Source organism: Nothobranchius furzeri, chromosome 2, assembly GCF_043380555.1.
Source record: "Nothobranchius furzeri strain GRZ-AD chromosome 2, NfurGRZ-RIMD1, whole genome shotgun sequence".
Taxonomy (NCBI): Eukaryota; Metazoa; Chordata; class Actinopteri; order Cyprinodontiformes; family Nothobranchiidae; genus Nothobranchius; species Nothobranchius furzeri.
Window position 1 is genome coordinate 42,632,747 of NC_091742.1, and position 27,673 is coordinate 42,660,419.

At 41.8% G+C, this 27,673-nt stretch overlaps 1 protein-coding gene across 1 annotated transcript; it reads left to right on the plus strand.

Moving 5' to 3' along the window:
* Window positions 1–5,531: 5,531 nt before the first annotated feature.
* hbegfa (heparin-binding EGF-like growth factor a) lies at window positions 5,532–22,391 on the plus strand. The gene is made up of 6 exons (XM_015976345.3): window positions 5,532–6,747; window positions 7,591–7,827; window positions 7,926–8,124; window positions 8,199–8,351; window positions 20,181–20,267; window positions 21,279–22,391. Exons 1-5 carry the CDS (start codon window positions 6,705–6,707, stop codon window positions 20,251–20,253), a joined length of 705 nt encoding a protein of 234 aa, XP_015831831.1. The 5' UTR covers window positions 5,532–6,704; the 3' UTR covers window positions 20,254–20,267; window positions 21,279–22,391.
* The last annotated feature ends 5,282 nt before the right edge of the window (window positions 22,392–27,673 follow it).

Genomic DNA, 27,673 nt, shown 5'->3' on the forward strand with positions numbered 1-27,673 from the left:
TATTTGGCCCATACGCACAAACAACAGTCAGGACCCGTTCCCCGACCCGAAGGCGCAAGGAAGCTACCCTCTTGTCCCCCGGGGTAAACCCCAACACACAGGCAGAGAGTCTCGGGGCTAACAAAAAGCCAACCCCAGCCCTCCGCCTCTCACCCGGAGCAACTCCAGCAAAGTAGAGTGTCCAACCCCTCTCCAGGTCTCGGGTTCCAGAGCCAATGCAATGTGTCGAGGTGAGTCCGACTATATCTAGCCGGTACCGCTCAACCTCTGCCACAAGCTCCGGCTCCTTCCCCGCCAGCGAGGTGACGTTCCATGTCCCAAAAACTAGTTTCCTTGTCCGGGGATTGGACCGCCAAGGCTCCCGCCTTGGTCTGCCACCCGATTCACATTGCACCGGACCCTTCATGTTCCTCCTGCGGGTGGTGGGTCCACAGTTGGACGAGCCCATGTATCCGGTTCGGGCTGGGTCCGGCCGGGCCCCATGGGCGAAAGCCCGGCCACCAGGCGCTCGCTCACGGGCCCCAACCCCAGGCCTGGCTCCAGGGTGGGACCCCGGTAACCCTCCGGGCCGGGTACTCCGACTCTTCGTTTTCACCGCCATGAAAGATCCTTCGAACCGTTCTTTGTCTCACCCTTCACCTAAGACCAATTTGTCATGGGAGACCCTACCAGGGGCACTAAGTGCCCCAGACAACATAGCTCCTAGGATCATTAGGGCACTCAAACTCCTCCACCACGATAAGGTGACGGTTCAAGGAGGAGATGTCTGAGTTTATAAAATAAATCTGGCTGAATGTTTAATGAGGTTTAACAAGTTATCAAATTAATCTTAACCCATCCAACGCCAGTGCAAATGTATGGTACCCGTGTGTATGGAGGCTTCTCGGTGATTATGCTGGCTGAAGTCTCCTTGGTAAAGCAAACATTTAACTTCTGGATGTTGGGGGCCGTATTCCCCTGAATCCACATCAGCTGGTCAGAGGTCGTCTCCCGGGCTGCAGGTGGACTGTTTCACAGCTGATCAGTTGTTTGTAGATTGAGCAAATAATAACTGGTTGATTCAAAATGGATGGTTCACATGCCACTAAAATATAACAAATTCAGAATCAAATCTGGTTTGATTCCCCGTAGGATGGTAATTTGGCGTAAACTGGAAGCTTTGGCTAGAACTGGGTAATATTCTTCTTTTAGGGTTCGTTGTTTGTACGTTTTAGACAAATCAGAAGCCAGAAAGTGTTATGGGCGTTATGAAAGAGTCCCCAGACATTTTCTGTTCACTAACTTGCTTTAGTAAATCCTTACTTTGGTTAAATAAATCAGTTGTTGATCCCCCACTCCTCTGTTTGGTCTCCTTTCTTATTACAGCCCACCACTTCCAGTCTGGGTTGTAACAATCTGCAGACAGATTTCTGAGTATCTCCTCCTTTGGTATACAGATCCTCACTGAGCCAAGAACTGTGAACAAATAGTTTCTCCATGATATTATCCAGCAAGGTCCCATTTTTGTCAAAACAAGGGTGAGGTAATGAAAAAATAGAAATATTTCATTAAATTAACATTTAAATTATTTATATGCATCATTAATATAAAAAAACATGTTTTGAAATATATAAAGTGCACCAAACTTGACTCAGTCCATTCAACAATTCTAACTGCACAATTATGTAACTCATCAATTAATTATTTGAAAGGATAATTTGTCAATTAAATGCTGAAAAAAATAAACAATACATTAATGAGGCAAGAACTTTTTAAACTTGAACATACCTACACCACAAGTCTATTTTTACCTGGAGTCTCCTCTCAAGAGTGGCTGAAGTAATATTACAACTTTGACAGAATACAAATTCTCTCTCTCTCTCTCTGGAAGCCCCACTCTAAGGGCGTTTGCAGTGTATTAGTGAGTCATATATTGTACAACCACAGTCATAAAGTTTTCAATCAGTAGTTTTATTTCAGTATGTATTTTTCCAGTATCACAAAAAATATAATTTCATATGGTTAAAACCATCTAGCTTATGTGCACTTTTTAAAACACTGCCCAGCAAACATTCGGACGTTTAATGACAGTTGAACGGTCACAACTGTAAAATAATATCACAGGAATTAGGAAAAAATAACATGACATCTATTCTATGTTCCTTGCCCGGACTCAAACCTGGATCCTCCAGGGGGAGAGTCACCCGCTCTCCCAGCTGAGCTATGACAACAACTACTGAATATCAGATGTTTTTATATAGATAGGTAGAGGGTAAAGTGTGGGGTAAACTAACCAATCAGAGGACAGAGAAGATCTGCCACAGGCCACGCCTCCAGAGTGCCAGAACCCCTTCACAGCCGAGCGAGCAGAGTCAGAAACCGAGCGAGCAGAGAGGCTGCCGAGCGCGCAGAGAGGCTGCCGCGCGCGCACGTTTTCCTCTGCCGTGTGCTCGTTGGCAACGCGCGCACGCAGGTTTGTCACTTGTGCACGTCCTTGTGCGCTCACAGACACAGTTTGCTTCCTCTCAGTGCACAAATGACCTCTCGCCATGTATATTTTAACTCGCGAGTCCCGTTCACACGCGCGATGTGGACCCAATCCGCGTGCACGGGTTGTGGCACTCCTCTGACGCCATAGCTTACTGACATTTTGTGTATGGTAGGGTGTTCTGATGTCCATAATAGATATTGGTCTGTGTGTGTTGGTTTCCTGTATGTGTTTATGTTTAGGGTCCCGTCGGTCTGCCTGGTGATTTTCATATCCATAAAAGCTATGCTGCCATCTGTTTCTGACTCATATGTGAACTTTATGCTGCCTGTGTCGTCAATGTTATTTAAGTGTTGTGTTAGTGTTTCTGTTTGACCTTTTGGTATGATTTCCAGTATGTCATCTACGTAGCGTTTCCATAGTTTTATTTTGCAGTTTGGGGGGGGCAGTGGCGATGGCTTTCTGCTCTAGGTCTTCCATGAAAAACTGGCACAGGGTGGCTGATAACGGGTTACCCATGGCGAAGCCTTCCAGTTGTTTGTATATTGTGTTGTCGTATGTGAAGTAAGTGGAGTTAGCTACCAGTGCTATCAGTTGTGCTATGTCATCTGCTGTGAGGTTTATTCTTTTGTGTCAAGTCTTGTCCTGTCTGATTCTGTTAACTACTATGTCTATGGTTTTTTGGGTTGGTGTTTTTGTGAACAGGGATGTGACGTCATGTGAGATGAGTATGTTGTTATCTTCTATTGTAATCTCCTTTAGTTCTTTTGCCAGTTCTATGCTATTTTTGCAGTGTTGATCTGTTACCTAAGAACGGGCGGATGATTCTGCTGATATCTTTTGCCATGTTGTATGTTGGTGTACCTATGCTGTCTACTATTGGTCTAAGTGGGGTATTTTGTTTATGTATTTTTGGCGTTCCATATATTCTTGGTGTTATGTTCGCCGTGGGAATCCAGTGTTTATACATTTTTTCTGTTATTTTGCCTTTTTCGTGCAGTGGCTTCAGTAATTTTTTCATTTTTTTCTTAATGTTTTCTGTTGGATCTTTTTTAAGTATTTCATATGTATTTTTGTCCTCTAGCATCTGGTTCATCTGATGTTTATATTTTTCTCTGTCCATTACCACTGTGGTTCTTCCTTTGTCTGCCGGTAGAATAATTATCTGTTCATTTTTGGATAAAGCTGTCATGGCTGATTGTTCTTCTTTTGTAATATTGCTGTGTTGAATTTGGCTGTTTTTTAATATCCCAAATACGTTATTTCTGAGTTCTGCTTTCTTTCCCTCATCTGTGATCTGTTGACATGCTAGTTCTGTTGCTACAAAAATTCATCATATAGTATTTCTTTTGGTGTGACTGCAAAGTTTAAACCCTTTTTTAATATGCTTTCTTCTGCTTCTGTTAGTTTGTATTGTGAAATGTTACATACCCATGAGTTTGGTGTGGAGTTACCTTGTATTTCTCCCCTCTTTTTCTTGTTTATGAGTTTGTTTAGCTCCTCTATGTGTCTTTCTTTTACTTTTGTGAACTTTTTCCTGTTTTTCCATCATGTGTCCTTTAGTTAGTTCCTCCATTTGTTTATCAAGTTTGTAATTCCTTTTTAAGTCCAGGTGTCCTCTTTCCAGTTCGTCCTCCACGCGCCTCTGTTTGGTTATGACGTTCCTTATCCTCTCCTTGAGCAGTGCTCTCTGTGCTCTTTCTATTATATTTTGTGCTGTCTTGGTCCGGATCTGTGTTTTCAGCTGTAAGCTTGTGGGTGTGATGTTTTCGTCCCGGCATCTTAAACAGAAGCGAAGGTAGTTTCTTAGACGTGCGCGTTTCTGGTGTAATCGCTCCAAATGGCGGAAGTCCTTCGTTCCTTGTTGTCCGTATTTCTCTTTGAACATCTTAGGTGTGTTCTTGCTGTGTCGTAGTTCTAATTCCATGCTTTCGTTCTTTTTAAACACAGAAACAGTTTTGTTTACCCGTTTTGTAGCTACAGTTTCGCCGACGGCTGCCGGCTTCTTCAGGCTGACGCTGTTGGTGGCGCGTCACTTCCTTCTCTGTTTATCTGCGGGCAGCAGAGGACGTTGTCGCCCTCTACTGCCCGCTCTCCCCTCTCAGAAAGTACAATAAAGAAGTCAGCCGTAACAGATCATTGCATAAGAGAAAACCACATAATGGACTGGGACAACACACGGATCATAACCACTGAACAACAAAAATGCAAAAGATGGATCAAGGAAGCAATCGAGATAAGGAGACGTGGATGTGGAACCATGAACAGGGACGACAGAGTTTACACGCTGGACCACGCATTGGGACTGCATCGTCGGAGAGGGGAGAGCGGGCAGTAGAGGGCGACAACGTCCTCTGCTGCCCGCAGATAAACGGAGAAGGAAGTGACGCGCCACCATCAGCGTCAGCCTGAAGAAGCCGGCAGCCGTCGGCGAAACTGTAGCTACAAAACAGGTAAACAAAACTGTTTCTGTGTTTAAAAAGAATGAAAGCATGGAATGTGACATAACTGATAGTAAATCATTATTAAATCATCAAGTAGACTCATTTGGTGTATTTAAGTTATGAAATAAGGTATTTCTAGAATTAACAGTAATGTTGTTTCATTCATTACTGTAAAGCAGTCAAGACACTGTTAAATGACTTTAGATAAAACATTCATTGTAGATAACACAGAACATTATTGTAATCAACCGGTGAAATACAGAAATTATTTATGAGACTAAATGAGATTATTTTAGTAAAGTATAAAGAGTCACACTGTCACGTCCACGTCTTGTGACCTTGTGAGTGCAGCTCCCTGTCAACATGAGATAGTTTTGATGGCGTATCCATGGTAAGGGCGAAAACAGACAACTGTTTTGGTAAGAAGAAGAGCACAATATTCCCAGCAGAAGAAACGGGCTGGATACTTCAGGTGTGGTGACCTCTGCCCACCGGTAGAGCAGGTTGCCGACATGGCCTTCTGCTACATTACACGAAATATTGGAATAGATTGTTTTACGTGTATGTTACTGTATATTTTTCAATGTATTCCAATATATTGTTGTTTCATAAGAGGTGCATTTGGAGTTTGTGAGCACTCTGTTTGGAGTGGTCATGGTGGATGTTCTGCTGGACACATACCAGCTAAGTTTGATCACCTTTTGCTGTTTGCTGACTAAAAGACTTATGTTGCCCAGGTAAAAGGATCCTCAACTGCAAACACAGGCAACTATTCTGCTGAGGCTACATCTCATATTCATCTGGAGAGGATCAGACACAGTTTGGGGGGTTCTTGTCGGACGCTCATTTATCTTTTACTTTGGCGGTGTTCCTGTGGATAATTATTTCTGGTTGTTTCTTTTGTTTTTCTATGTGAATTTGTTTTTGTGTTTGAGTTTGAACTGATGTCACAACATTACCGGTTTTACAACTGTTAATGAAAAGATCTTTCAACGTAGTCCGAGTCCAGACGGTGTAGTTCACAATTTACCCAGATGGTGGCGCAGGCAGACAGCAGTTTTGAACTTGCTACCTGATGATTGTTTTGTCCTATAATTTTATCAGTGACATACAATTCATCATCATCATCATCATCATCATCATCATCATCATCTTTATTTGTGCAGCACTTTTAACAATGCCAAGGATAGCCAAAGCGCTGAGCACTACACACATAAAAACATTTGCTGAAAAACAACTAAGATTATTAAAACCACTACTACTAAAACAAAAAGAACACAGGGGCACAAATGAGAAGACAACTATACATGTGCTGTGCACTGATTCTCCTGTTATATATCTGATTAATATGAATACATTGGAAAATACTGAAACAGCAGAGTGATAAATTAACGTCAAGGCCTATTAAAACAAACAGAACAGATACACACCTGCACTTTATTATGTGTTTTTTGTTTATTTAATTATTTTTGCTGTTCTCCTTCCTTCTCTTTATGAAGGGCAGTCAAAATGTGGCGGTGCAGTTTGGGCTTCAGAAGGAGGCGGGCTCTGTAGGAGGCATATAACTCCTCCTGGGCTCCTTCCTGCTCCTCTACACAGGCCGGGACGGCAGACACAGCAGCCCCTCTCACTCCCAACAGCTCACGAGCACGCGCACTTAAAGTGGCTGAAAAGATTTAGTAAAAACTTTTTTTAAATAGATGAAAAGGGAACTTTAGCAGTGGGCGGAATACATCTTGTTTGTGATTTTTGTGAACGTAAGTCTGTTATTTATTACTGGAAGTTTGGACACGATGAGGATTTTAGTCGTTGCGTTCCTGCTTGTTCAAGCCTTGGGTGAGTATTCACAACGTGTGTTTGTGTTTAATGATTTCATTTTGTGTCTGTGACATCGTCTCACCTTTTCACACACCTCTTTAAACCAGTAGTTCCCCACCTGGGATTTGTGCCTCCCAAGGAGGTCCCCACAGTGTTGTGTATGCTGAGCTAGTGAGATTACCAAGGTTATATTAGTAGAAGTGACATTTATAAAATCCAGATAACACATCCAATAGCACAATCAAAGCTCTGTGTAAGAGCCATTTCTCTGTATAAGGTTGTAATTATTCGCTTCTAATTGTATGCATACTTGTAGGAGTCAGGGTTAAGGGGCCCTGGCTCTTAATGGACACAGAAAAGGGGGTCCTTGTAAAAAAAAAGTTGGAAAGCACGGCTTTAAGCACGAGCAAATAACATAAAAAATGTAGTCTTTGAAGCAGCTCTTGTCCAGGCTATCCAGACGGTAACGAGTTCATCATCTCTCTATTTTGGAGCATGCTTTATGTAACTGGATACATTTATTTTTAACTCATATTCTTGCCTGACATTAGCTAAGAGTCTGTCTATGCATTTTGGGAATGCGTATGAGACATAAAAAGTGTTTGGCAACCACTTCTTGCTTCATTTCCTGTCCAAACCCCACACATCTAAACTTGTCAGTAGCCGGGTTTTTTTGGGTGCCCATGAGCAAGGCTCTGATTATTCATTTGACAGTGCCATACCCAGTTCCACCGGTAGCTTGCTTGTGTGTGTAACATGTTCCAACTGAGCTTCGCCCACGGTGGGCTGTCTAGCCTGAATTATGATTTCAGCCTAAATGAAATAGTTTTGATTGTAAAATGGCTCCTTTCTCTCCTCCAGTGGTGTCCAGATTAGTCAGTGGTGCTGCGGTCGACAGGCGTGTGAATGACCGGCAGCGACACACATCCGTTTTCAAACTGCTGGACACGACTAGAAACCAGATGAGGACAGAGGAGCTGGAGCACACAAGCACAACAGTAAAGAACAATCAAGATGCCAAGGAAGACGAGGACGAATACTATGACGGCTATGAGTCTGATGATGAAATGTCTGGAGATTACATGCATGAGCCACGAGGTAAGGCAGCTTCCTGCTTATCTTAGCATACTCTTAACCAAAGACTTTGGAGGGTAACTGATTGTTGTTCGGCTTTTTGAAACCTTTTTTTGGAACAGTTGCGATGTCGGTCAAACCCCAAGACAAATCTTCCGTCTTTGAGGCTGAAAACACAGAGTTACATAGAAAGAGAGGAAAGGGGAAGAAGAAGGGGAAAGGCCTGGGAAGGAAGAGGAATCCCTGCCTGAAAAAATACAAGAATTACTGCATTCACGGTACCTGCCAGTACCTCAGCAACATCCGCTCGCCATCCTGTGTGTAAGTATCCAAGTGTCTAAACTCCATCAGCATTGTATGAAAGTGTACTAATCCACCCTTGGATGGCTTTACAGGTGCCACCTAGATTATTCTGGGGACAGGTGCCAGTTCTTTACACTTCCAGTGCAGTCCCCAGGAGACTACAACAGAACAACAGCTCTGGCTGTGGTGGCAGTGGTGCTGTCGTCCATCTGTCTCACCATCATAGGCCTGTTATTACTGCTCAGGTGAGTACAGCTCACACACCTTCCACCTGAAGAGGGCATGTCTATTGTCAACGATAAACATCACAAGAAAGGGGCCAGATGACATTTTCAAATTTTCAGACTGAATTTAATTACAAAACTCAGAGCAGACATTTACAGTTATCACCAGATGTTGTTGTTCCATCAGAATGAAGATGTCATGATGTGGTGGTGGGGTTGGGCCCAAATGCAAGTGAGTAGGTCACAGAGGAGGCAGGACAGCAGGCTGGCCGGGTACCTGATCCATTTATTAACAGAAGACAGGGACAGGTGTCCTGGGAATCCAGACTAGTGGTGTTTATCTCTACCTTCCTCACGATTCGATCCGATTCCGATTATCTGCCTAACGATTCGATTTGAGTCTGAAATGCATCACGATTCTTCACACAAAAATTTTCATTACTTAATAAAAGCAGTAGAATAGTTTTCAATTTTTTTTTATTTAGAAATCCCTGAAAAACAGAACATTCATCTATTCACTATAGTGAGCAATAATGTTTAAAGTGTGCTGCCTATAATTACTTAAATAATATAAGAAATAATGTTTTCGGTAGAGCAGCTTTAAGATAGAATATTACTGAACTTAAAAATAGTAAACAAATACTGTGTTAAGTGATTCTTTCACATCCAGGATCCCAAAACCGAAATTAGCCCAGACATCCGATTTAAATGTAACGGGTACATCTTTGATTACTGGTAATGTTGGCCCTGTATCCCTGTCCGCCTTTTCTGTTTTAAATTGGCGCTAGGGCAATGCAGTGCGCATGTCATTGCAACTCTGCCCCCGGAAGTAATTATAAAACCTCAGAACTTTATTGTCCTGCATAGACATAGACCGGGGGTCGGCAACCTGTTCCCATCAAAGAGCCATTATTACCCGTTTCCCACAGTAAAGAAAACACAGCAGCAGCCGCGGCGTTGTGGGCGGGGCCTACCCTCAGACAGCAGCCGGTACCGGTCGCTCGTGTACGTCAAAGTTATCTGTCATAAGAAGATAATCAATAAAACGATTTATATAAAGTGGATCCAGAAGTTGTAGCTCGTCTCTGCCTACAATATTTTGATATTTTTCACCCTGTTGGTGGTTTTACTGAGCAGGTGCCACTTTTGTCATACGTTTCTTTTTAAAACATGTTTAGACTGTTCAGAATACAAATCCAGGCTCTGTCACGTTTGATTGTTGTAATTAAACTTTGTAGGTGGGGAAGGTCAGAAAAGGATCCGATCATTTTGTTTTTCCCTCATTTACAGCGACGGAGATAACGGTGCAGTGCGCCTGGCTCCGGTGTTAATCAAGTTAAATTTTATCTCTTTGCAACAATTTTCACAAGAAAACAGAACAGTTAAAAGCAGGGCTTGTGTTGACCGGACAGTTCCCGTATTTGACAGTTTATTTTGACGGAGAAAGAATAGAAAGAATTACCCCGACGCATGCAGATGAACTGACACTTTATTCGTTTCGCGCAGATGTAGCTAAATCACTTAAGAAATGATTCCCATATGAGCTGGACACTGAGCTCAGCGCAGCTCGCTGTCAGTGCGTACGTACGGCGCACAGCGAGCTGAAGTTGTGGAGATTGGCTTGGAGCACGTCGCAGAACCAAAGCGCAGGAAGATTCCTCCGATTGAAGCGAGACTTGTCACTTAGAAAATGTTCCCTGATTATGAAACTTTGGCTGAATAGCGCTTGTTCCTGTCTCCAATGTGGCGACACATCCAGGAGCTGAGGAGAATCCCAGAATCTCACATCCTCGTCAGCTCAGAATGCGCCTTTATGATTACGCACAAGCGTGACGCGTCTACCCGGTCTCACAGTAAGACCGGGTTGGAGCTGTTCAGGTTTACGCAGACAATCTTTACATAGAATTGGCATACAGATGTAAAATTAATGCAGTAAAATATAAAGCATTTTATTTAAATATCCATTCATTATTTTATAAGCACAGAGAGCTGCATCAGATGGATGGAAGAGCCGCATGCGGCTCCAGAGCCGCAGTTGCCGACCCCCGACATAGACATAGGGAGAGAATCTCATTATGTCACGTTGCTGCATCGATGCGGAATCGTGCACGGCTGAATCGCGATGCATCTTAGAATCGATCATTTTTCCCACCTCTAATCCAGACCAGAGTGATTTTGCTCTGCGTGCTGGTCTAGCCGCGTTCCATTTGAACCTCTGCAGCCCTGGTCAGTCTAGTGGCTGTGTGCTGGACATCTGTTTGGTGGGCCAATCACAGCGCTCTATCAGTTTCGTGGGTGGGATGTTACTGGGAGTGAGCGAAGCAAAGATGGTGGCAGCTAATTTGAAATGGCTTTGGCATCAACTTTGTACTTTTTAAACTTGAGCTTTTCTTTGAGCCACTAGCAAAAAGAGGCACTTACCTTCTTTATTTAGAAAGAGGGTGTGTTGCATCTTCCTCTACGGTGTACGGCGGACTGCTCGGTTGGCTAAAATCTGTAGCTGTCCAATCACAGCTCCCCTACCTGTTCAGGTGGGAAGGATGTTACTGCGACTGAGCAAAACTAAGGTGGTGACGGCTCATTTGAAACAGCTTTGGAACAAACTCTGGACTATTTAGACCTGGGCTTTCCTTAGAGTCAAGAGCAGATAAAGGTACTTAAAGAGTGAGCAGCGCCTAAATTAACCTTTTGTTGCTGACATAACCTGTATAGACGAGTGTAGACATGTGTAATAATCATTTTGGCAGTTTAGTGCAACTTACTTAAAATATAATATTTCAGCCCAAAATCGTAATTCCATCTCCATCTTCAGGTTAAAACTCTGCTCCACATCAATTTAGCATCAGCCACAGCTGTTTGCTGTAGAGTTGCTAGGTGATGTTGTCAGTGCAGTACTACATGTCCCAAAGTGTGGAAGCAGCCTCTGGGATGAGAGGCTAAATGTCTCCAACATATCCAGAAACGTCCAGCTGTTTCCAGCTAAAACTCTCAGGATGATCATGTCCAGGATGACTGAGAACTACACCTCCATGCTGCAGCAGCGCTCAGTCACAACAGGAAGTGAAACTTAAACGTAGCTGCTGTCGGTAACAATCTAACAGATTTAAACATTAAAACTCAACAGAAATAGTTCAGAAAGGAAATTAAATGTTCACAACTTTGTGTGTGATTTATTATTATTATTATTATTATTATTATTATTATTGTGGCAGAAGCTGGTGTGGTCCACCACAGAGAAGCTGCTTTAGCATGATGACTAATTATTCTACAGGTTATTGTTCAGCCTTCTGACGCTCGCACACACACTCTCACACACACACACACACACACACACGCACACACACACACTCTCACACACACGCACACACACACTCTCACACACACACACACACACACACACACACACACACACACACACACACACACACACACACACACACACACACGAGTGTTGGTGAGCGGCTGCGTCTGACTGCTGACGCTCCATGTGTGTTTTTATTTCTGCAGTGAGACAAACTCACCTCACACTGTCCAGAGTTTGTTCTTTAACCTCCTGAGACCCGACCATTGTTTTCTTGTGCATTTTTTATTTTTCTTAGTTGTTTCAGTTTAGTAGGACATCACAAGTATAATAACAAAACGTTGTCTTTGTACAGGAAATAGTTTTTGGAAAAAATGATATCTCCATATGGGGACAAGTGGTTTATCTTTGCATTTTAAAATGTTTTTTATTATTTGAGACTGAAAGGTGTCCAAATTTCAGCATTTTGTGATAAGTACTTTTCTCAAAAATGTGTGTCCATATATGAGGACAATAGGTCTATCCAAACGGTATGACCCACAAAGACACAGTTGGTTAAACATTTATAAACCAGTTTATTTTGACTAACAGTTTTTAGTTTCATGCCCCTAACATGGCATGGCTTTACAAAAAGTGCAAAAAAAATGTATAAAGCCTTTTTTTATGCAATAAACATGAACTTCATCCATTTGGATCAAAATAAACAAAACTATCAAAATGAAATGTCATCAATGTTTGTAAACTGCCTCTTGAACTGACACTTGACTACTTTCATTGACAACCTCTTTTCCCCAAAGCAGTTTTCCAACCTGCACAGAAAAGCCATCCTTCCAAGCTTTGTGAGAGTCAAGCTTTGTGAAATGCTGCAAAGCAGTTGCGTTCACTCTGTAAGCACAGGAACACATTGCACGTCATGCAACGTACGCGAGATTTCCAGAACAGCCTTGTGCTCTGCAACGCATGGGGTTTTTCAAGACCACCATCTCAGGGAGATGAACAGCAGAACATGTGCAGACTGAGACATGTGGGACTGGAGTGACCTGAGACCTTTTGCCTGATTTGACTTGGTGTACACCCTCTTAGTGTGCATCTACAACACTAGAACATTCGTGAGGGATACCATTCTTGCTGAGGACTACCTGAGCTACTACCATACGAAACTCAAGAAACTTCATGGTAGCCTTTCTTGGGGTGCCGTTTTCTTGCTCATCATGGCGATACAGCAACCAGCTGTTCGCTAGGGCAAGATCAGTGAAGTGCATCAACATGCGAATGGTCCATTTTTTGGTTTGGACACCCATTCGCTAGTAGCTCATCATCCTGTCTGACAAGTCTACCCCACCCATTTTAGCGTTGTACTTTTGCACAATACTTGGACGAGTGACGGTCACATATCTTTTGTCTTTCTTGGACCATCGCTGGCAGGTGTCTTCGGGTTGTTCGGCATGAATGGCAGAAAGCCTCACAACTGGCTTGTTGTCGTACCATTTGACTACACAGTTTCCCATCTGCTCGGGTGACTGTCGCTGAGGCCCCTCTACCTTGCTGTTTCAGGGTTTTGTCACTCGGTAGCTTCTCCATTGCCTTGGAGACCTGGTTCTTCATCACTGTACCAGTAAGGTACACCTGCTTCTCCAGCATGAAATCTACAGCTGGTATGGTGGTGAGGAATCGATCACAGTACACCTTTGTACCAACATGTAGTGTTCCACACAGACGTTTGATTGCCAGTGCACCTAAAGCCAGTCCTTCTGAGTCCTCAACTTGCAAACTCAATGTTTTTGCACCTTGATAGAGTTCAAAGTCCAGTAGAATACCACCTGGTGATGCCAGAACAAAGTTCTTCATCCCCACTGGATTGGGCTTTAGTGGCACATACTGTTGGAATGGACAGGCTCCAGTAAACGGGATCATCTGCTCATCTATTGAGACACATTCTGGTTGAGTCTGAAGGTGACACCCTTTGAGTACACGATCCATAAAAGGTCTCACCTTCCAGAATCTGTCCGCTTTCTTCTGGTTTTCTGGAATGTCATCATCAATTACTGTTTTCAGATTGCTCCTTAGTTTGAAAAACCGATCACGTGACATTCTGTCACTAATGGCAGGGATCTGAAAAGCATTGGACCGAACATTCTTGTGTGGGGATAATGCACACAGGACATCAAGATTGCTGTCCCAAAAAAGTGGTAAATTTCTTCCACTGTAGTATTGAGCAACTTGCCATTTTTAGCTTGTGACATGCTATTTGTGCAGTCAGCAAGGAGTTTCATCAACTGTGAGTCCAAATACTGCTCCACATAATCTATTGGCTGCCAGTTTGCTCGTTCATTTATCAGGTCATCCTCTTCACCCTGAAACTGGACAGTGTTTGGAGTAAATGGAGCAGATTTCCAGTGCTGTCCACGTCCATCGTTGCTCGGGTCTCCTCTGGGCTCTCTATGTCCTTGTTAATCCTTGTTCAGAGCTGATGCAAACAAATACATAAACTGTTTTTAGTAATGCACTTGTAATTTTAAAACAATTGAAGAGTCAAGGTGAAAATATAAAAAATTGTCCTCTGGCTCACATTCATTTTCAATACGCTGTCGTTGACACCCATGCTTGTGCACATGTGGATGGAGTGGCTCATTTTCATCATTGCTGTCAGCAATGCTTCAGATGGTCTATAATGTTCATCTGAATCATCCTCTGGGGAATGTTCTTCTGAATCATCAGGATGATGCTCCACAGTCATATCATCAAAAAAAATGTGGAACATTTCCATCCAAAGCCAGATCATTGTCTTCACCATCTGATAAACCTTCAACATCAGAGTTTTCTGCAACTGCATTGAGCAGTTGTTCTGCTTTTGACAATGAAAGTTTTCCTGTAACAATAAAATAATAAAATAATCTCCAAACTGCAGTAAAAATTTATAAAAAACATAGATTGCATAAATAGGACTCTGACTTGCTTGCTAGTTAGCTAGCTAATTATTTCTAAAGCTGAATAAAGGTCTCACTTGCGAGAAATAATTGTTTTTTATGCTCAAAACATTTTCAAGCTTATCTGAACACATAGTTATAAATTTTTTTAAATTACAATATTTATTTTCACCTGTAAATTTTTGCTAAAGGTTGCAAGTTTATCTTGCCGCATGGCACAATTGAGAACCTAACATAATCCTGATGTCCTCAAACAAGTACTTCATGTTTAGGTATGTTTTATTTGGCTAATCTTTTCAAAAATCACACATTTGCAATTCATATGAAGCAATAAACTTTACTTTGCATAAATACTACAGATTCATTGATGAAAATTGAATTTAACTCTTACCTGGCTCTTTTTTGGCCTAGTCCACACGTAGCCGTTTTTTTTTTAAAACGAATATCCGCCCCTCCAAAAACTTGCATCCACACCACCTCGTTAAAAAAAAAAAAACTCTGTCCACACGTACCCGGATAAATACGTTGTTAAGGACATGCCAGACCTGTAGGCGGCAGTACTTCCCCCATTCTTAACCTCGTCCTTCGTCTGTGGTCTTCCGCAAGGAGCAGTAATTCAGCTTGCAAAAACAAACAAGCAAAAAGCGCTTGGACAATTGATAAAGCGAGCACAGCTCTGAGGGCATCCATTCTGTCGGCTAGTGTAAACACAGGTCGCACACGTGATGTCAGCATTTTTTTGTTGCGGAAAGTGACGTTGCGGACCTTAAAACTCCGGTTTTGTCTGTCCACACGCAGACAACCAAAACGAAGAAAACGCAGATCTTCACTTTGGCCAGAGTTTTTAAAAAGATCCGTTTTCGTGTGGATGACAGGCCAAAACGTAGAAAAATATCTACGTTTTGGCAGATCCCCGGCTACGTGTGGACAGGGCCTTTGTGTCAGGAGTGGCCATAGAAGTTTTTGGCTGACACTCCCTCCATTTTATTTTCAGGTAAATGGGTGTAGTGTTGTTCTTTGACCACTAGATGGTGCTGCCAGTGGCCCCAAATGAGGCCAATAGGTCAAAGTTTTAAAAAAGGAATTATTATGGTGCAGAAGGGCAAAATGGTAATGTCCTCATATGAGTGCGCAGGGTTTAAAGCTTCTATTAAATCCACCGTGTTGACGTATTTATCATGTTTCCTCTATGCTGCAGGAGTTAGTTTACATCACGGAGTAAAAGTTCGGCAGACGTGTTTGTTTATATCTGGGTGGGGGGAGGGTGGACTCGGGTTGCACACAGACAGCTGGTGTGATCAGCTCTGGAAAGCGTTGATCATAATTTGCAGATCCCGTTTATTTTTCACGGAGATCGGCCACGGATTCCTCTTCCGTCTGCATTCTAAGGATCGAAACTAGGAATCAAAATAAAAAACTTTGAACAATTCTGGGAAAAATGAACAGTTGGAACCGGTTCCAATCGATTCTCAATGCCCAACCCTACCTGAGAGTCAGCGGTAAAAACTGATACCACCCAGCACAAAAGAAATACAGTAAATGTTTACAGAAAAACTCAATACACTGCTTTTGAGTAACAATTCAGTATCATAAACACAGAATATTGCCATATTTCAGTGTATCGATATTTTCTTCCATCACTCCACAAGGGCGACAAGATCTCAACTTGCCATCTGTGGGACAGAGACGACTCAATATGGGGCAAGGTGAAATTTCAATGCAACAAGATAAAGTAAAAAATGAGTTAAAACACATTTATTCTGCCTTTTAGCTTTAAAATCACTGTTGAATATACACAATATTACCACTCATTTTATCATTAGCAGCAGTAGCTCGGGAGGTAGAGCGGATTGTCCAGTGATCGGAGGGTACTAAGATCTCAATGCCTGATATAGAATTCTGCTGTTGTGTCCTTGAGCAAGATACGTAATCCCCCTTGCCTGCTGGTGGTGGTCGGAGGAACTGGTGGTGCCTGTGCTCGGCAGCTTTGCCTCTGTCAGTGCGCCCCAGGGCAGCTGTGGCTACACTGTAGCTCATCACCACCAGCGAGTGGATGTGTGTGTGAACGGGTGAATGACTGATTGTGTTGTAAAGAACTTTGGGGGGTTCCAGGACTCTAAAATGTGCTACATCAACTACAGGCCATTCTAAACGTTTCTGACTCAAGACCATGGTCTTGGATTTAGAGGAGCTGATTCTCATCCCAGCTGCTTCACACTCGGCTGTAAACCTCTCCAGCGAAAGCTGGAGATCATGTTCTGATGAAGCCAACAGGATCACATCATCTGCAAAAGCAGAGACCTGATCCTCAGGTCACCATAATGGTTCTCCTCAACACCTTGACTCCGCCTAGAAATCCTGTCCATAAAAGTTATGAGCAGAAACGGTGACAAAGGGCAGCCTTGGCGGAGTCCAACTCTCACCATAAACGAGCTCGGAACATTTTGGAAATTCTGTCAGAGGTGGGAACTGAAACTTCTTCTAAAAGGAGACTCCACCAGATGTTCCCAACAGACCCTCGCAACACATTTGGGCCTACCAGGTCTGACCAACGTCCTCCTCCCCCACCATTGAAGCCACCAGGTATTAGTCAGATGACATCTCCGCCCTCTCTTCACCTGAGCGTCCAAGACATGCAGCTGCAGATCAGCTGAGTCCACAACAAAGTCAATCTTTGAACTGCAGCCTAAGGTATCCTGGTGCCAAGAGCACATATGGACACCTTTATGTCTGAACATGGTGTTCTTGATAGACAGTCTCAGACTAGCACTGAAGTCCAAAAAATGACCAGAAAGTATTTTTCTATAACTTGTATTTCAACTCCATTTAAGCTGCTGCCTGTTAACTCTGGTGCAGATTCAGCTGAGCAGGGTGGATTTGCCCAGACCAAGCTGTTTGATGAAGCCGATTCCTAAAATAAAGTGAATATTTAATTTAATAGCTCAAAACACATTAACAAATTAATAAATATCCATCAAATAAATGGGATCACTTTTGTTTTGCCTTTCTGATATATGATAAAATTGCATAGTTCTAAACAAATCTAACTGAAATAAAAATTTGTACGAGGTTATTAAATAAGCCGACAAGCAAACATTTTAGTGTTAAAGAGATGTTGGCTTTTAGCGGTAGCGGTTAAATAATTATCTGACTCTACTTCATTGCTTATAGTAAATTTGCCTTCATTTACACTCTTGAAAACACACCTTATCATGCCTGAAGCTTCTGGATTCTTTCTACTGTTGAGAAATGTTAGCTTAGCGCAATGCTAGCTTAGCGCAATGCACTTCCTCCTGAGTGTTGCTCACGCTGACTTTAATCTGAGCAGCAGAACTTCCCGTCTACGTAACGGACCCAGAAAGTCACACTAGGAGGATACTGTTGATACATGACACAAAACTTCCAAACATTTTATTTATTCAAATATTCATTTCAGTTTCAGCTCTAAGGGTTTATAACTCTGTGGATTTTTAGGTGCATCATAATCTTACATATGACGAATGTGACTTTAAAAAGTTTTGCATAATCTATAAATCATTATCAAATGTGCAAATAAGTCTTTGTAAATGTTTAGTAAATAATTGTTTAAACATTTGTAAATGTCATCACAGCCTCTAAAATGAATTGCATTTATTACCTAATACCATGTAAATGATTAATTAATGACTTACTAAATACTTATAAATGTATTTGTAAATGTTAGTATGAGCTTTATAAAGTATTTGTACATCATTATCTAACACCTATCAAACGATCTGTTAATGACTTACGAATGACATACTAAACATTTATAAATGTTTAATAACACAACAATATTCAGGTAGTCCTCAGCAACAATATTCTAAAGTGTTTCCTCTGACTTAAATTCAATGTTTCATTTAAAGGATTGAACGATTTGAGGAAAGAGGATTTTTTTTATTTTTCTAGCAGAAATTAAGATTTCAGTTCTTCTTCACATCAATGATTAGCTGCCACACATAATTCACAATATACATTGATATGTTTTATTTACAAACATGACAAGAAATGAATTCATACCATCCTGCTTTCACCAGGGCTCACACTGAGCGTGAGACACATCTGACCCTCTCCACACACTCTTGCCCCACTCCCCCTTCCCACGGACAATGGACGGAACCAAAATGGTCCCCCCCATCCCGACAATGGAGGGAGGCGAAACGGTCCGTGCACACCCCCACCCTGTTTTACAGACAACAGACAGAGCTGAAATGGACCACCCACGCATTCCCCTCCTCCCACACCCACACACACACATAGTCACTCTCTCTTCACGGACAAAAGAGGAAGGCGTAACGATCCGAGTGCAGCTCTGTCCGCTGAAGAACTGTAAAAGCGAATATTCCTTTGGGACAACTTCCTCCGCATCTTGTTGCTGCAACTTCTTGTCTAAGTCACATGCTGTCTGTTGAGGTTTGAGAGGGGAGTGCTTGGTGATGGAGCATGCCTGGATCTGTGTTGTTGATTATTGGGAGTCTTGTGTTAAGCTACCTGATAAACTATAACGAAAAAGAGAAAGAAAACTTGTGTCATCAAAGTTTTTATCTACCCTTTTTTAATCTATGGAGATATATCGTAATTGAATCATTATCCAGCTCTAGTTCTGACTGTTTTCTCAAAATTCTGAGAATAAGTAATGAAGGCTTCAAATAAAATTTCTCAGCACTTCTGAAATGTGCTTTCAAGGGTTTAACCTGTATGCATTTGAAACAACACAGCCCCCGCACCTCATCTGTGTTAGAATGTACTTTGGATTTTAGCGCGAACAAGTCTAATTACTGGGAAACCTGCTTTTGACCAAGATGTGTTTTTGGTCATTCTCAGATCTTCTGCACCTTTTCATAGAGGATTTCTTGTCGTGACATAACAAAAATGATTCTGATAAAAAACAAAGACTCCCTTAACACTTTAAATCCACGAGTCTTTATTCCAACAAGAATAATGCGGGACAGAGTCAATAGGGCTTGTGATCATATAGCATTCTGGGATGTGCACCGACATGTTGGTGGCCTCAGGAGTGTAAACAAACCATGAAAACAAACAGTATGTTGCAGAGAAGAAGCAGATTTGGGTGAAAGAAACTGTTAAACAACATGTCATGTTGTTGCATGTCATGGTTGAAGGAAAAAACAACGTACACCATCTATGACTTACAAGAATGAAAATGATCTGGAGGGTGGTGTTTAGTTGCCGTAAAGCTGTGATCCAAGTGAGCTGACGAGACTTTGTTGAGCCGGCGCTTACGTGGTTTCATGGCTGTGCCCCCAAGCAGATGAAAGGGTGAAAAATTTGCCTGTTTTGCAACTTTTTCCCTGGCGATCAGGTGTTGCACTCCACAACACAGCAACGATTTACCATAGGCTGTGTGATACAACCAATGAAATGAATAATAGATTCATTTAAGCTGCAAGAATGAGACTGTTTACAATAGTAATGTCGCTGATGACATCATGATCACAAGCCCTATTTGCGGGAGTTGTGAAAAGTAATAAAAATGTATGACTGTCCCACACAAGGGGAGACATCAGGCCGCCGTACCCTCCACCATAGACGCCCACACATTAAAGAAGTCTGACAAAGCTGCTGTTCTCTTGTTTGTTTCAGGTTTCACAAACGGGGAGTGTATGATGTGGAGAGTGAGGCGAAGGTCAAACTAGGGTTGACACCAAACAATTGAAAAGATTAAAAGAGGTAAGTAATTGTGATACATTATATATAATATATATAGTTGTGATATAGCCTGCAAATATTTAGGCTGAATACCATTTCCCATACCCCTATAATTTCACCTCAGCCCTTAATTTGAACCAAGGCTTGGTAGTTAAAATATGGGACACCCTTTGGAAAAGCCAACAGACCATGGGTGTCTAACTTATTCAAGACTAAGCCCAAAATCATTTAAGGTGTGGAACACTTTTTTGATCAATACATTTGCAGTGGTCTCTATTAGGAATGAATGCCAGAGTACTGTACTCTGGTGGACAAAAAGCTCAGATACGCCTGTTTTAGGCAAAACTCCATATGTCCGGGTGACCTTTTATTGTGGGCAGTCTAAGTCACACCTGTACATTATTCATGCTGTCTGATTAGCCCCTTGATATGCCACACCTGTGAGGTGGGATGGATTAGCTTGGTAAAGGAAAAGTGCTCACTAGCACACATGCAAACAGATTTCAGAACAATATCTGAGTCATGGGTGTTTTGTGTATGTAGACACGTTTTCAGATGTTTCATTTCAGCTCGTGAAAAATGAGAGCTAAAACAAAAGGGTTGCATTTCTATTTTTGTTCAGTGTAGATAGCTAGAGTATAAAAAGCAATTATTAAAATGTAATTTGTAAAAAACATGAAGATAAAAACTCAAATGTGTGTTAATAGACAGCTGTACCAGTGTTTCCAAAGCTCACACTGATAGTTCATGTTTGACTATGAAGAACTTATACATACAATTTCTTAAGACAGCTTGAAGCAAGGTAACTGGTAAAAATGCAGATTCACATGTCACATAGATGACGTCACCGCATATTCAAATAGTTTTCACTAAAGTGCACGTTGGTTTTGTATAAAGCAGCCGCAGCCCAGTGACATAGAGGCATGGGAAATGGATAAATTGGGACTCCGCTAAAGATGAACTAGCAGCTTATTTGTATCTCAATAAAGAAGAAAACAAGTTATTTTTCAGCATTTCTTTATTTCCTATCAGACAAAAATTCAGAGATCCTACCTCACACTAAAAAGAAGCGCGACTGAAGGTCCTGAAGGAGAAGAGAGCATATGTGAGAGGTGTGCGTCTCCCCACCCTTCAGCCAGATGTTTCACCAGATGTTTGGATGAGCAGCTCAAATTCCAGCTGCTCTCAGATTACGCCAGTCTGGAAACAGACTACTGAAAGGCTCAGAAGATGGACTGGAGATGAGAAGAGACAAGCACAAAGAAACAGGTTTTTGGACTGTGCCGCTTCTTGATTGAAAAGGTTTTAAAAGCAGTAAAAGCTAAATCTGAACTATTTCCTTTTTCTTTGCAAAGAAAAACATTTTCTACTTTACTGCACAAAGTCAGCCTTTTTATTTCTTTTGTTGTTTCTTTTGTTGCATGTGTATAGTGAAGATATATTTATGATTTAAATTTATTTATTTATGCTTTAACTCTATTTATGAAACATGTTCATTTCATTTAGCAGTTTTAAAAACAGTGACATTACAATTCTTTTTATATTTCTTTTGGGACAATATTTATGTTTGAAATAGAAAAAAAGAAAGACTAAAATAAATTGGATGCTCCCTGAGTTCCTGGATGTTTAACGAGAATACCTGAACCCTTTAGACTTCAGTTTGGCCAAACTAAAGAACTGTGACTGATACATTCATTTTAAGATAAAACGAGAACAATGCTTCAAAGCAAAGTTTAGAGGCTGGTGTTGAGTACAGTCAGCTGGGTTTGGTTGTACAGGGAACCAGTACAACCAGTATATGTGGGTTCCAGATTCTTTAAGACTTGATAACAGTTGGGAAGCTCCCAGCTTGTTTACATTTCCCCACATAACTTAGTCCTTCTGGTTCAGGGATTTTACGGCCATTAAAAATGCGAGGCCGTTACATTTTGCAGCACTGGTTCTCAGCCCATTTCTGCATCCATGTCCATGTTGGTGATTCTCAGCGCACTGCAGCAAAAGTCGGATGTGAATGAATTGTGATATTTTATTAAAGGAGAAGCGTTCAGGCTCTCATGGGAGAAAATGTGAATTCAAGTGTTCTGCCCTTTCAAATTGTCAATTGTAAATTATTTCTTTTAAGAGCAAAATAAATAATTATCCTCACGTTTGACTCATTTCAAATATCTCAGCGTCTGATTCTAACTCTGTTATTAAAGAGAAACAGACGTTTTGTTGATCCTAGAGCAGAATTATTCTTCACCTCTGACGACTTCCCTGTGTAAAAAACAAAGATGCCCTGAGATCAGTGTCACGATCTCAAGCCTCACTCACAGATCACTCACACAGCAAGAGGCTGATCTTCACTTAAACCTGTGTGTGTGGGTGTGTGTTAGTGAAAGAGAGAGAGACATGACCAAGTCACTGTGAACAGATGTGAGGTGTGTGTCAGCCAGAGAAAACGTGTTCTGCTTCAACACGTCACACCACCTCACCATTATTCACACAGCGAAACAGATGTCATGTTCAAAGACAAACCCCTCCAGATCGCATCAAGAGGCTGGAACCGACTGTGGTGCCGCAGGGTTCACAGAGACCACACTGGGCAAATACCAGCAGCAACAACACCGTCATCCACACATGCAGGATTTGATGGAGGTAGACATTCAAAAGACCCAGCTGAATTCAATTAGAGACCAATATGAGACATTCCTTGAAGCCATCACCTCCATGGATGTTGTTTCACCAGCACTGTTTCTAAGTGTGTGTGTGTGTGTGTGTGTGTGTGTGTGTGTGTGTGTGTGTGTGTGTATAAACAGGTTTGAAAACATAATTCTGGCAAGTGCAGCTACCGTGAATCCTCTAATAAAGGCCCGGGCCTTTATTGGAAGGAGGCCAGAATTAGCCAGCAGGCCTCAATTTGAATTTGAGTAAAATAAACTATCAGTAGAATGAATTAAAACAAGATTTTGTGTCTATTTGAATTTATAAATCACCAGGCTCATTTACTGAAAATGTGCAGTTAACATTGTATGTACATATGCATATAGAACACCTACAACAAATAAAGTTATTTCGCTGGAGGATTTACCCAAAGCTGAAGTGATCGTGGCAAATCTCATATTACACTGCAAACCAGAAGCTTTTTATGAGTCTGAAAGCCTACAACTATTTAATTTCAGGTTGGTTAACAATTTAGAGATCCAGGGAAGCTTTAAAACTTTAAATGGCCGTTGTCTTGTTTACGCTTGTGAGATATGCTATTTTAATTATGTAATTAACTCGTAATGATAGCTAATGCCAATGGAGAGTACGTGCTAGGATCTAATTATAACTAACATTGTATGCCTTTTTAAATCCAGATTTCTGGTACATTTGTTTAATTTTATTAAGGTACTAATGCCACATTTCAACACTGAGCTAACTGCACTCAAAAAGCTATTTGCGATGAGGACATGTGAAAACAGTGTCAAACTGTTCACCTGCTGCTTTTTTAGCTGCGTTTCTAAGCTGTTCAATAAAACGCCATAAAAAAAGCTTTAGTAAACCCTTAGCTGTGATGAAGTGATCACTGCAAACTAGCATTTCCCGTTACGTTTCTGCTCATCTTGCTGCCGGAGATTATGATCCACTATTTCGTCTTCGTTGAGTAAGTTTCAGTAAGTCCTTTGTGGCGCACTACTTTCAGAACACAAAAAACAAAGACGTTTGCTTTTGTACCGATCGCACGGAATTTGGGTGTTTTTACACCCAGTCAACAACGTAAATAAGGTTCTGTGCTGCAACGGCTAGCTCCTGACCAAGCTGTGAAACCGACATGAACCCTCCCCGTGGACATACCGGTAAAGTTAATGCCTGCTGAGGAAAAAAAAATGTTGTTTATAATAATTAGACACTGGCCTTTATTTACCCCCGCTTTCCCAACAGGAAAGGGAGCAAGCACAACTTCCGTTATTTCACAATAAATCGATAAACAAAAAGCATTTTTTGTTTCATATGCACAGGTTTAACAACTTTTAACAATTATCAATGGCGGTTGAACTTTAAATGCACAAAAGTAAGCCATAAATACAGTTTCTACTATCAAAGTAGTCACACTTTGTTGATCCAAACACTGCTGATCTCTCAACACAAATGATGGGCAGATTAAACAGTTCATTTTGATGCTTCTCCCACACAACGGGTGTTTGGATCTAACTTCCGCGTTTATTGCTCGGACTGTATCGCAAGATCTCGAAAATCCCGCTCATGCCTGTTTGCGCACCTCAGGTCTCCGCACCGGAGCGGAGCCGTTGTAGAGCAGGTACCAGTAAAAATTGAGTTCGGAAGCGAGCGGCTGCGGAAGGCGGGGGCGGAGCGGAGGTAGTGGAATTTTGGGGTAACGCAGACTGATAGCTTGAAGTACAGCCCTGCAGAGACTTTAAAACAAAAACAAGTACCTTGAATCTGACTGTACTGGACACCAATGTAGATGGGCAAAGACAGGCATGTTTCCATATTCTGGTGCCGGTCAGGAGTCTAGCAGCAGCATCTTGTGCAAGCCGAAGCCAAGCAAGTGCAGCCTTGCTAACTCCTAAGTAAAGGGAGTTGTAGTAGTGTAGCCGATAAGTAATAAAAGCATGGACTAAATTTGCCATGTGATCCCACCACACTAGCGATTTGATGCTGGACATAGGCGGCAAATATGGAAAAAGCAAGAGCGCACTACTCCACTAATATGAATCTCTAGATTTAGTGACGCATCCAACTTCACACCCAGATTCAATTCAATTCAAAAATGCTTTATTAAAAGTCAAAGTCAAAGTCATTTATTGTCGTTTTCTACCACATGTGCAGGACATACAGAGAAATGAAATTCAGTTTCAGCACACACAATTCAAAGATCAGACATACGTGGGTAAGACACATAACAAGAATTGGTGACTGCGGTCATTCGCAACATGAGTCGCGCTACCTTAATCCCAGAGATGAGTGATTAGCTACTTCTTAAAGGAAGCCAGTGAAGAGAGGTCAACTTCCTGCTTAGAGGCATAATTAGCCCTTGGGCTGAAAACAATGACCTCTGTTTTGGCCTCATTAAAACTTAAGAAGCTGGAAGCCATCCATGCTCTAACCTTTTTCCACCTTTGGAATATTGCTAAGATTAGAAGCATCCTTTCCAGGTGTGATGCTGAAAAACTAGTTCATGTATTTATTACATCAAGACTGGATTACTGTAATTCATTACTATAAAGAAGTCCACAGAATGTAGTTAAAAGTCTTCAGCTTGTCCAAAATGCCGCAGCTAGAGTTCTGATGAGAATTAAAAAGAGAGATGATATCTCTCCTGTCTTAGCTTCCCTACATTGGCTACCTGTTAAATTCAGAACAGATTTTAAGATCCTTCTTCTCACATATAAAGCTCTTAATAATCAAGCTCCATCATACATCAGTGATCTGATTGTTCCATACGTTCCTAACCGAGCACTTCGCTCTCAGACTGCAGGTTTACTGGTGGTTCCCAGAACATCTAAAATTAAGATGGGAGGCAGATCTTTTAGTTATCAGGCTCCTCTCCTGTGGAACCAGCTCCCAGCTTTAGGCCGTGAGGCAGACACCTTGTCTACTTTTAAGAATAGGCTTAAAACATTTTTATTTGATAGGGCCTATGGTTAAAATCTGATGTTAGCCTAAATCTGGACAAGTGGGGGAGTAGAGGGAGGTGGAGTGTACAGTCGGTAAAGGCGACTCTCCCTTGCCCTGTTTAAACTGTTAACTTTATTTTCTCTCGAAGTGTTTTTCTCCCCAGAAGAAGCTACAATGATGTTCTGCTGAGCTGTGGTGGCCTCATGGAGGGGGCCATCATCTTGAACACTGTTTAGGACACTCATGCACTCTCACATTCACACACTGCTATTGGTGGTAAGCTACTTTGTAGCCACACCCGCCCTGGGGCAATCTGACAGAGGCGAGACTGCCATTTGGCACCATCAGCCCCTCTGACCACCACCAACACACTGCAACACTGCTGCTAACCATTTAAACATTCTCCCTCTCCTGATAATAACATTTTACTTTCCTTGACGTTGGATGTGCTACTACTAGTTTACCTGTTTAACTATAGATCCACTAGGAGAAATACAATAAATTTTATCTCTCACCAAATAGAATATTTACTAAGAAATCACAATGTAACCATAGAAACACTACTTGGTATATATGTTGGTGTGTGTGTGTGTGTGTGTGTGTGTGTGTGTGTGTGTGTGCTCTGTCTTCTCCATCCCCAGTGAGCCGTGGAGGATGGCTGCTTATACTGAGCCAGGATTCTCTGGAGGTTTCTTCCTGTTAAAAGGGAGTTTTCCTCTCCACTGTCGCTAAATGCTTGCTAAGTATGAGGATTGCATCAAGTCACTGACACTAGTCAGTGACTTGATGCAACCTGCTGGGTTCCTTATATAGGAAACATTATTTCTGATTGGCTTAATGACCTGACCTGAATTGGAATGTTTATTATGTGAAGTGCCTTGAGACGACTCTTGTCGTGATTTGGCGCTATATAAATAAACTTGAATTGAATTGAATTGAATTGAACCTCCACCAGGCAGGCCTGGAGGGGCTAGATTCAGCCTGCAGGACCTTGTCTCAAGGGAAAATGTACTTAGATAGTCTACATACAGGTGGAAATTGACCTTGTGCTTCAAAAGAATTAAACTAAGAGGCAGTAGACATAAGTAAAACAACAATGGACCCAGAATAAACCCCTGAGGTACCCCTCTAGAGAGGCTGGCTCAGGAGGAAGAGAAGTTGCCCAGCTTCATGAAGAAGCTTCTCCCTGAAAAATGGGACCTCTCCCTCTCCAGGGCACATCCAGTGTTCCCTACCCATTGCTCAAGCCGAGACAGCAGAATATTGTGGTCCACAGTGTAGAAAACTGCCAAAAGATCAAATAATAGCAGAATCACACCTGGCTAAGAACATATCACTTAAAGCGTTTAAAAGAACAGACTCAGTGATGTGCCCGACTGTAAAATCAGATTGGAACATTTCCAAAAGCCTGTTCCTCCTAAACCAACATGAGCAAACCTACATCAACCCAAAAGCCGTTTAAAAAATGAGTTAGTAAAAAACCAAAGAAAAAGAAAAATTCAAAAATATCTTCCTGAAGGAGGAGAGCAAGCTGAAGTTGAGCAGAATAAAACTATTTTGTGCAGCAAGCCCTACATGATGATGTCATGGCTCAACAGAGCAGTTAAAAGAATTCCTAAAAATAAAATGATCTGGCAAATACAAATGATTATAGAAACATTTCTGAGCTATTTCTCGTCCTGCCTGGGAGCGCCTTAGGATTCCCTTGTGGAGCTGGCCCAAGAGGCTGAGGAGAGGGAAGTCTTTACTTCTCTGCTTTGGCTACTGCTGCCTTGACCCAACCCCAGATAAGAGGAGGAGAATGGATAAATGTCAAAGCTGTC